At 47.2% G+C, this 10,013-nt stretch overlaps 1 protein-coding gene across 1 annotated transcript; it reads right to left on the reverse strand.

Annotated features, from left to right (window-relative positions):
* Positions 1-2,847: 2,847 nt before the first annotated feature.
* On the reverse strand, positions 2,848-8,166 carry LOC148385906 (uncharacterized). The gene is made up of 5 exons (XM_088399465.1): positions 7,346-8,166; positions 4,768-7,038; positions 4,533-4,649; positions 4,272-4,377; positions 2,848-3,790 (listed from the first exon to the last, which is right to left on the reverse strand). Exons 2-5 carry the CDS (start codon positions 6,728-6,730, stop codon positions 2,848-2,850), a joined length of 3,129 nt encoding a protein of 1,042 aa, XP_088255591.1. The 5' UTR covers positions 6,731-7,038; positions 7,346-8,166.
* Positions 8,167-10,013: the final 1,847 nt, after the last annotated feature.

Genomic DNA, 10,013 nt, shown 5'->3' on the forward strand with positions numbered 1-10,013 from the left:
GGATTAGAGAATAATAATGACACCATTGATTTCTAATCATTAACCTAATTTTATCCAGTTCTACAATGTATGTTTTCTCTTACTCTCACATTTTTATGAGGGTTGGGCACTCTCCTCGTCGGATGAGTTTCTGCCCACAACCGTCATATTATTCTATAATTTCTAATTTTTACATTTAACAATGCAAATCTGATAAACCATTGTCTAGCACACCGTTTTCGTGCACCAATTTAACGCAATTCCAACCTTTATAACGAACTGATACACAAAGACAAACATACACAGAAACAAACACACGGGCCCACAACATAGACATGACAATCTTCCCAGCTGATAACAAGGGTGGGGGGAGCAACTGAAGTGCGGAGAGCCTCGCCACCGCCACGTCGCATAATGCAACCACCTCTGTCCAAAATATGCATTTGTCAAGATATTTTATATTTTTGGTGTCGACCTGTTGCATTTTAATTCATGTCGGGGTAGCGGCTTTTGTTTGCTATTTGATTTTCCCATGGTTTATTTCTCTAAATTTCGGAGTTGGCAATTCGAATGGCACCTACAGTGTCCTAAAGCCAATTTAATTCACAGAACAGTGGTTAAATGTCTCCTTTCCTCTACTCTCACAAAACCACTGTTTACATAAAGGAGAGCTCAAATGAGATCACTCTCAGTCAAACCATACACACACTCACACAATGCGCATTCTTATCGTCTCACAGGCAAGCAGGGGAGCCCGCCCTCCCGTGGATTTGAACAAACTCTTTAACCTTCCTATTGTGCAAGGAAAACTTATCTTTACCTTTTTCTCAAAGTAATATAAAACCTATCTTTTCATGGAGAAAGTAGCCAAACCAGCTAAACAAGGGTTAAGGAAAACCCACCACAGATGGCAGCAGAAAACTAACACATTAGGAAGGTTAGTGAGGAGGCCCCACGACACCTCAGCGGGATTTAACTGCTCCAACTACCTGTACGTCTTTACTTCTTTAGAAAACAGAGGAGTCTGCCCTCCTATGGAATTTAACTGACGTTTACGTCAGGGGACTCCAGCATCCCATACAGAATTTAACTGTTTCTAAATGCACTTGATAGGGTCTAGAATTGTCAAGGTTTCAAGTGACCTCTTGCCACTACACTTTCATTCCTTTCAACAGAATCAAGATTCGTACTCACAGTCTGCTGGGCCTTCTCCTCGGATGATCTCGTCAACCACTCCGGTGTCCAACCGACTGATCGAGACAGCCCCGTGAAAAGGGTTTCTCTATCTATATGCCTTGGCCAAGGACTTGTCCTGCGTCGAAAAGTCGGCCGGAACCCCGAAATAGGTCTATTGAGACCCCGGAACGAGCCCCCAAAAATCTGTCAGGTTCAGAATCAGCAAAAGGATCAGCAGACAAAACCAGTGAGGCAGAATGTTGAGTCTTTTCTCGCGAGGAGTGCAATCAGACTTACAGCAGTCCCGAAATACACTAAAAATCTGTTTTACACTCCTCGCTCTTTTTATTTGGAAATGCCCTACCCACAGTGTGAGACGATTAGCCCTTAAGGGGGGGGGGGAAGAGATTGTGGCTTCGTCTCGTAAGAAAAGAAACAAAGAGTAACGCACAAAGTGTTGCGTGCAGATATGGCTATATCAGCAAAACAGTTTAAGCGATATTCTGAGAGATAAAAAGAGAAAGTGACGTTCTTTAAGGAAGATCAGAAGGTTCATGACGCATCGTTTGACGTGTTGTTTTCACGATCTGTTCTGGTGGACGCTGAGCTGTCAGCAGCATCTTGTTTGACACAACCGTCATCTCGCCCCTGACCCAGCCGTAATCCTCCTGTTCTGTTGTACAAGATAAGAATAAGCAAGGCAAAGCAGCAAGCATACTGAACAGTAACATTGTGAATAAGTACTCATTAGAGAACGCATGATAACATATATATACAATTTTTCTAACACCAAGCACTGTATGGTAAGAGGGGAACACTAACCCTGTCTTCATTGAAAGCCTGGACTCTCCCACCACAAACCAATAACCCAGTTTTTTCCTCCTTGAAGACTACCAGCCGGTCTGTTGTGGTGGTTGGAAAGGTCACACCCTCTTGTGCAGCAAGAAAAAGATCTCTTAAAGCATCTTGACGTTCTGTCACAGTAATAACTCCACCCAATGAAACTGCCTCCCACTTTGGAGTTTCCAGGCTCCTACTTCGAGCTGCAAAATGCTTTGCTGCCCTCCAGACCTGGGCGACAACCTTAACCAGGCGGGTCAGGTTGCTGAACCGTCTTTCATCCACCAGGTTTCGGGCAGCAATGCCAGCAGGTGGCCTCCGGCACTCCAGATCTAGTGGGTCTTTCTTCACCTGAGCTCTTGTGAGTGCAGATGTAAATACTTTCTTCTGCATCTTCCCAACACTCTCTTTGGCAGTTGCTGACACATCCTTTGCAGACTTAATTGGCCACTCGTCAGCTGGAAGACTCAGGAACTTTGGGCCTTGCTGCCACGGTGCATCTTTCTCCAACTCTCTTGGGCCAGCCCCCCGAGTGATAATATCCGCAACGTTCAAAGTTCCAGGGATCCACCACCAGTCCTGAATCTGTGTGCTGCCCTGGATTTCTCCAATCCGGTTGGCGAAAAAAGTATGGAATCCATAGCTTTCACGTTGTATTGCACCCAGTACTGTTTGGCTGTCAACAAAGTGATACCACTGCTTGACGTGAATTTGGCCATGTTGCTCGAAATACCTCTTCAACCGGGCAGCGAATACTGCTCCACAAAGCTCTGCCTTGACTGCCTCCCCCTTGTGGTCCAACGGAGTCAGCTTAGCTTTGGACTCCACCAACCGCACTGTAATTCCTCGGTTCTAGGCCCACCGCAGGTACAGGACAGCACCATACGCATTCTCACTGCCATCGGAGAAGGTGATTGCATCGGGCTTATCCAGCATGCCCGCTGGTGTCAGGGCTCTGTAAAACTTGACCTTACTCAGCTGAGCGTATTCTTCAAAGAGGCAGATGGCATCTTCTCTGAGCTTTCCTGACAGCGGCAAGTCCCAAGTATCTTTGATGGTTCTAGACTTGGGTTTGGCCTCCTGAAACGCTCGTCGAACCAAAATGGCCCCTTTTTGCTTAACAGGTGTTGTTAGACCAATCGGGTCATACAGTCCAGAAACTTGGCTCAGCAACTCTCGTCGTGTCAATGGGTCTGGTGTCTGAGCTCTCACCTGTTCCAGATGAAGATCTGGGCCCAGCCTCATTTTCCTCCTCCTCTTCGAGAAGTTTACTCTGACCATAACATGAAGCTTGTCGTCTTCCAGAGTGTAGCCGAGTCCGAGAGCTTTATTGTCCTCTTCTCTAAGTTGATTCGGCAGAATCACGGTCCTGGGAGTAGCCACCTGCTCCTGCTTTTCAGATGACTCTTTCCTATTTTGACCAGAGAAGACCCACGGCTTCAGCTCGAAGCCTCCTGCTCTCAGGATCTGCTCTACATTCTCCGTGATGACTTTAAGCTGTCTCAAGTTGTCATGAGAGGTCAAGATGTCATCAACATAGCTATCTTCCTGCAGTACACGACGCTCTTCCTCAAGGTGGCTGAACTGGGGGAGATTAGCAGTCTCTCTCATGGCTAGTTGAGCGATGCAGCCTGCTGGCTTGTCTCCAATGTTAACTCTCGTGACAGCGTATTCGCCCAGCTCCTCTTCCTCAGAATCACGCCACAGGAACCTATGCAAATGCACCTCTTGTTCTTCCAGCCAAACAGAGTTGTACATTTTTTTGATGTCTCCCAGCGCAGCAAACGCTCCCCTTCTGAATTTGAGAAGCACAGCGCGGACTGGGTTAAGGACATCTGGGCCCTTCAGAAGGAGATCATTTAGGCTCACCCCTCTGCACTTCTGACTACTGTTCCAAACCAGCCTCACCGGAGTTGTAACGGAGTGTGGGTTAGGTGCAATGAGGTGGCTAATATACCATACTGGGCCAGTCCATGCACGGAGGATGTCTTTGGTCAACTTCATAGCAGCTCGGCGTTCGACCATCTCATGAACTTGAGCTGCATAGGCAGCCTTCCACTCTGGTTCCCTGGCCAGCCGCCTCTCAATCCTCAAGAATGTGGCCTCAACTGCGTTCCTGTTCCTTGGCAATGTAGCTGGATCTTCGACCCAGGGGTACTTGGTGTGCCAGTGAGGGCTCTCACTGTGAACATCAGCAGCAACATAGGTGAGCCCGCTCCTTACTACCTCCAGCTCCCTTTCTTCGGCGAGGGTCATTTCTTTACCACCTGGCTGACAGTTTCCACACCGACAGCCCCCACATCTTGGAACACAGCCAGCACCGATACTGTCCCATTTCCACCAGTCGAGGAAGTTGGATGCGGCTGCAGTACAGCTGGATCTCTGAGGTTGAACGGGGACTTTGCAGGTGCGTTCTTCATACATCACAGCAGCAGTCCTCATAGATCTAGCAAAGTGCGTCCTTGACGTGCGGGCTGAGACAGTGACCTCCTCAAACAACTCAGGATGAGTGCCTGCAACTGTTTTCCCGAGTGGACCGTCCCACAGCACGAGGTCCCCCACCGTGCGGATTTTCTGTGGAGCCAACTGCCCCTCTTTGTGACTTATAAGAAGCTGGATCTCTTTTGGTCTTTTCAGGTCACTAAGTGGGATGTCTGGGAAGAACCTTTGTAGTTTTTCGGCTGACACATGCCTGTGGATGTTTGCTATGCTGTCTAAGCCGTAACAAACTAGCTGGTGGGACTTGAGAGTGCTTTTTTGGGGTGGTGATACGGATTTTTAGGAGGTATCGTTTGGTTTTGACCAAGACTTTCATGCCTCCCACGCCATGAACCACAAGCGTGATGTCTTCACTTCTAAGGTTGAGCTGCCCTGCGGCCTCATGGGTGATATAGTTGGTATCGGATGCTAGGTCGATCAAAGTCCCAATTTTCTGCCCAGCATTGGCAGTTATCTCCAGCAGCATCATGATGACCGGCCACTCCACTAGGCCGCTCTCTGCCAGGAGACTTGAGTGCGTCTTCGCAGCGTGGGAGGTTCTTGCTACTGTGTTGCAGAATGCGTCCCGGCACTGTTGGACTAATTCAGGTGAGAGCTTTTTGAAAAATTCTTCCTGGGCCTCAGTGTAACCCTTCTCGCCACCTCCCACTGTGCTGCCTTTGCTCCTCCTCTGGGCCATGCTGCCTCTGGATGGTTCAGCATTGGGACACAGGTAGAAATGATGCTCTCTTTGATCCTCGCACTCAGGATTTTTACACAGGAATGTTGTCTTGCAGTGAGTATCACCATCATGGATCTCTAGGCATTTCCAGCAGGCGCCCAATTTCCGCACTGCCTCCTTTTTCTCTGTGAGCCTGAGCACCCGGAATTTCTTGCAGAAATACAGCTTCCTCTTATGCTTACTGTCCCCACAGATGATGCATCCTGAGAGGTGGCTACTTGACTGGCTTGAGGCTCTAGTTCTGGCTTGCCTTTGCTCCGGCCGCTCTCTCCTGGATGATGGCTCTTCATCCCTCAACTGGTCCAGCTGTTCATAAATGCTTTCTTGACTCTTGAGGAAGGTCAGAAGACTGTCAAACCGCTTCTCTGGATCAGGACAACTTCTCCCAGCTGCATAGAGAAGCCACTCTTTCTTCAATGCGTCAGGAAGCTTGCTTTCTATTGACTTTGTCACCAGAGGATTCTTTAAAGCATCAGTTTCACCAAGGTCACTCAGATCTTGAAGGGCTTTTTCAACAGCTTGGATGAGCTCAACAACTCTCTTGGGCTGGTGGCCTCTAACAGCTGGAAGTCTCTGGAGCTCCTCCACTATTTCAATGGCGATCCCTGTTTGACTTCCAAACCGGTTCTCCAGGACCCGAAAGATGTCGTCTGCTGTGTTATAGGTCATCAGCCGAAGATCTCTCATTATTTTCTCATCCAAACTGTCAAGGAGCTGGAACTTTTTAACTTCTTTTGACCCAGTGGGCTCTCCTTGCCTCTGAAGGGCCTCCCAGTCTCTTTTCCAGCGATGAAAGTCTCGCCTGATGCCAGTGAACTTGGGGAGGGGGGTTGGCTTTAGCCTAATGGCTGTTGGGTAGCTGATGGAAGCTGCGCTTACACTTCTTTCAACATCTTCTTTAGCTTTTGCTCCAATGAACCATGCTTTTCTGGACATTAACTTGGGAATGACGCTGTCAAGCTCCCTCACACGCAGTTGGAAGTCTTTCTGCTCGGCGGGAGGGGCCCAACACTTCCACTGTGTGTGCAGCTCCTTTGCTCTCTTAATCAATCTTTCCATGTAATCAAACAGAAAGTCAAAGGCCTCTTTGCTTCCATCAGGTTCAAGGGACATCACAGTCTTTACTTTCTTCTCTGCAGCCTCTACTGCCATCGTCACTTCCTCTTCTCCGAAGTTAGCCCAGAGTGTCCTTTGAATGAGGTCCCTCAGCTCTTTCAGTTTCATCTCACACCCGTCTGCTGTTTTCACAATATCGGCCTTTTGCTGTTCGCTCAAACCTGGAACTTCATCAGGGTCCTCCCCCAGCTCCATCCCTGCAAGGTACTGGGTCTCCACATCCTCGTTTGCTTCCATGACTTTGCTGGACTCAATTATAAGGGTCTTGAAACTGTCTCTGAGCTCCTCTTCAGACATTATGGCATGCATCCGGACAATGTTGTTGGCCAGCCTGGAGAATTGCCGCTTTGCAGACGTCCTCTTGGCTTTGAGCTGCTCCAATGACTGTGAGTCGGCCATCTTTCCTTCCCACCAGGATTCAAATGCCGTGAGCTGATACTCAGCGTGTGACCAGGCCTCTGGATTTCCAGGCCTGGTCAGTTGCTGTTCAGGATACTCCGGTCTTCACACCGGTTTTTCACTGTCAAGTGGCCCACACTTTTGTGGGGTTAAACTGCAGCTCCCCACTTGAAAGGCGCTTGGACAAAAGGATTTGAACTGGACTTCACTCAGTGATCATGACTGGTTTTTTTCCTTGTCTTTGGTTTATTTTCATCTTCAGCCAAACACAGCCAACACAGTCAACACAGCCAACACAGGTGAAAAACCTTAAAATAAACACAAATAGATGGTCAAACTCTAAACCATGATCAAGCAATACAACCCAAAATCAAATACTTAATTTTTAAATACTAAGACAGGATGAAGCCAAACAGCTTTCAACCCGGTAAGTACACACAAACATTTTTCCTGATTTCTTTTTTAGCTTTTACTTTTTTAAATTACACCACATAATTTACCACGATTTCACCATAATGTTTAGCATGATCCTAACCCATATCAATTTTACATATTTATTTCCAAAGCCACCCAGATGCGGGCTGTAGCCCCATGTTCAAATGTCCAGAGGCTCACCGGCTCCTTCTTTTGCTTCGTTTTCCAAGCTTTCCGCTGCAGTCCTACCCTTTGGAAATGCTGCCTTGTCCAAATCATGGCAGGGTACCATGAGCTCCACCACTCTCCCTCTTAATTAACCCCACCTGGTGCTCTCAACAGCCTGCCTCCTTCTGTGTGGCTGAGACACACCCAGGCAGAGAGGGTGCGGCTTGCAACTCGTCTCAACACATACATACATACATACATACATTATCTGTACCGCTTGTCCCCACGGGCACGCCCCAACTGACCATCGGGAGAACCGGGAGTATTCCCGAAGCGCCGGCCTAGGATTGGCCTGCTGGCCTGCGTCTCTCTGTTGTTGTTGTTGTTGTTGTTGTTGTTGTTGTTGTTGTTGTTGTTGTTGTTTATGTCTGCCGGTGCTATCTCTCTAATAGGCCAGGCCACTCAGGCCAGGAGGATGTGAGGAGGGAAATACGATTGGTTTATATATATTAACACCCGCCCCCACAGTCCGTATCAACCACACAAAGCGCGTATGGAGGAAGGGGTGTGTTACTATGTCAGGTGCCGTCCGCTGTAGCTAGCGAGCGGTGCAAGTGAGGATAATGGACTTCGAACCTGGTAAAACGATGAGGAAAGGCGGTGTGGAGAAGGACAAAAAAAGAAAGACGCTGGAGGAGGACGCGGCCAAAATTCGGGGACGGCTCTACGCAGGGGCAAGAGGGGGCAACGCCCCGTCAAACAGATGTCCTGCCCCCTCAAATCAAACTTTAAGAAGTGAAAAATCTGCTGATAGAAACACACGTTAATCAGCCCCCTCTCTTCTCTCATGTCGGTGCAGTGTGTGTCCTCACACAGCCTGCTGTCAGGACTCCGAGCCCCTCCGTAAACATCCAATCACTGTGAGTATGCAAATGAGGCAAGACGCCGCCAGAGTGTGTCAAGTGACAGTCAGCGCGGTAGGAGTTGGAAGAAGCAGTAAAAATTCCACCAAACTCGTCGTAGCGACCCGTGTTATAACTAATGATTAACAACAACTCAAATAATAGTTAATATAACATTCATATTATATGTTCCCCCCTGAGGAATTGCCACCTTATTGTGCGTGCCTCAGTGACCCTAAGAGCTATACCAGCAGAAGCTTTAGTCTTCAGGTGGTACACCCAAGCTGGACAGGTCTTAGTGTAGAGCCCTGACAGAGTGCAATCCACTTCTCCAGGTTGAGATCTGGACACACAGCTAACAACTGCCGTGAAGAAAAAACTAACAGTGTTAAAAATGTATAAAAAAATAAATAAAAAAAAGAACATGCCCCCTTCACATTTCTGACTGCCCCCTCTGATGTGCATTTCTAGAACCGGCCCTGGGCCAAATGCAGAAAAGTTACGGATTTGTTCAGCCCCCACCCACACACACACGCGGTGCCATTAAAAACTGTATGTGCCCGTGCGTGTATGCATGCCAGTTTGCATGTGTTGTGTGCATATGTGCCGCTGCCATGTAATAACGCTGTCCCAATGCTGATTTATTGTTAGATTTAGTTGATTTTGTAAGTTGAAGAGTCATTTGTTATTCTTTCTTACTTGCACATTCCTCTAAACTTTGTAATTGGCCCTGGCTAAATTAATATTTAAATATATGTCTATGTTTCCTATGCAAAGGTGGAAATATTGCCAGTTTTGGTGTTTCAGACAGTAGGCCCAGAATTAGATCAGAGCAGCTGACAGATAAAGACCAGACAGTCATCTATCAATAATTGTACTAAGTTCATCTTGTTTTTCCTTGTTTTAATCACTTCACTGGTTTCTTTTATATTGAAGTGAATTTTGAACTTTATGCGTATCTGTATGTTGCATTAGATGATCCACTAGTAGCAGTAAGACTATCAAACTATTTTTGCTGTACAGAGAAGCCTTAGTTTCAGTAATGTATAGGTACTTAGTAGAAGATATAAGGGCCAGTTGTCCGTGACCAGGGAGAGCTGAAGGGATGACCTTTTAGGGGAAACAAGCAGACTGAGACTCAAACTGCAGCTGTTACCCAAAGCCGTGACATCAGCTTCTTGTCAGGTATAAAAGCTACGGGCCTGACAAAAAAGGGGGGGCTCGCTTTAGCGCGGGCTCGCTCGCTCTCGCTCGCTCTCTCTTGGGCTTTTTACATCCATGCCTTGGGGCCACTCAACTTTTTGGAAAGACTTCACTCTGACATCGGTTGAATAAAATCTTTTCCCAATCAGCCGTGGGTCTCTGAAGTGCTTATTTGTCTGGAAACAGCCACCGATCACCGAGTGTTTTTTGGAGACCAGCGAAGCAGCAAAAACCATATACCACATTTTCAAACAAATTGTTTTAGGTTCTTTACCTGACATGTTTCGGCGGTTTCTTCCGCCTTCATCAGAGTGCCACAGATGTGATAGTGACGCGTCTTTATCAGCTGATGGATGATGGTCATGGTCATTTGTAATTGGCCCTGGCTAAATTAATATTAAAATATATGTCTATGTTTCCTATGCAAAGGTGGAAATATTGCCAGTTTTGGTGTTTCAGACAGTAGGCCCAGAATTTGATCAGAGCAGCTGAAGGATGACCAGACAGTCATCTATCAATAATTGTACTAAGTTCATCTTGTTTTTCCTTGTTTTAATCACTTCACTGGTTTCTTTTATGTCAAACAAATTGTTTTA

The sequence above is a fragment of the Syngnathus floridae genome, chromosome 15 (genome assembly GCF_059516105.1).
Source record: "Syngnathus floridae isolate MCC-2025c chromosome 15, RoL_Sflo_1.0, whole genome shotgun sequence".
In the NCBI taxonomy this organism is placed as follows: domain Eukaryota; kingdom Metazoa; phylum Chordata; class Actinopteri; order Syngnathiformes; family Syngnathidae; genus Syngnathus; species Syngnathus floridae.

Coding starts and splice junctions, on each gene's coding strand:
- LOC148385906 (XM_088399465.1), bottom strand. CDS start 6,730: ATGGCCGACTCACAGTCATTGGAGCAGCTCAAAGCCAAGAGGACGTCT. Junction 4,650..4,767: donor ACGATACCTCCTAAAAATCC/GTATCACCACCC, acceptor GGTTCTTCCCAG/ACATCCCACTTAGTGACCTG. Junction 4,378..4,532: donor GGACCTCGTGCTGTGGGACG/GTCCACTCGGGA, acceptor GTTCAACCTCAG/AGATCCAGCTGTACTGCAGC.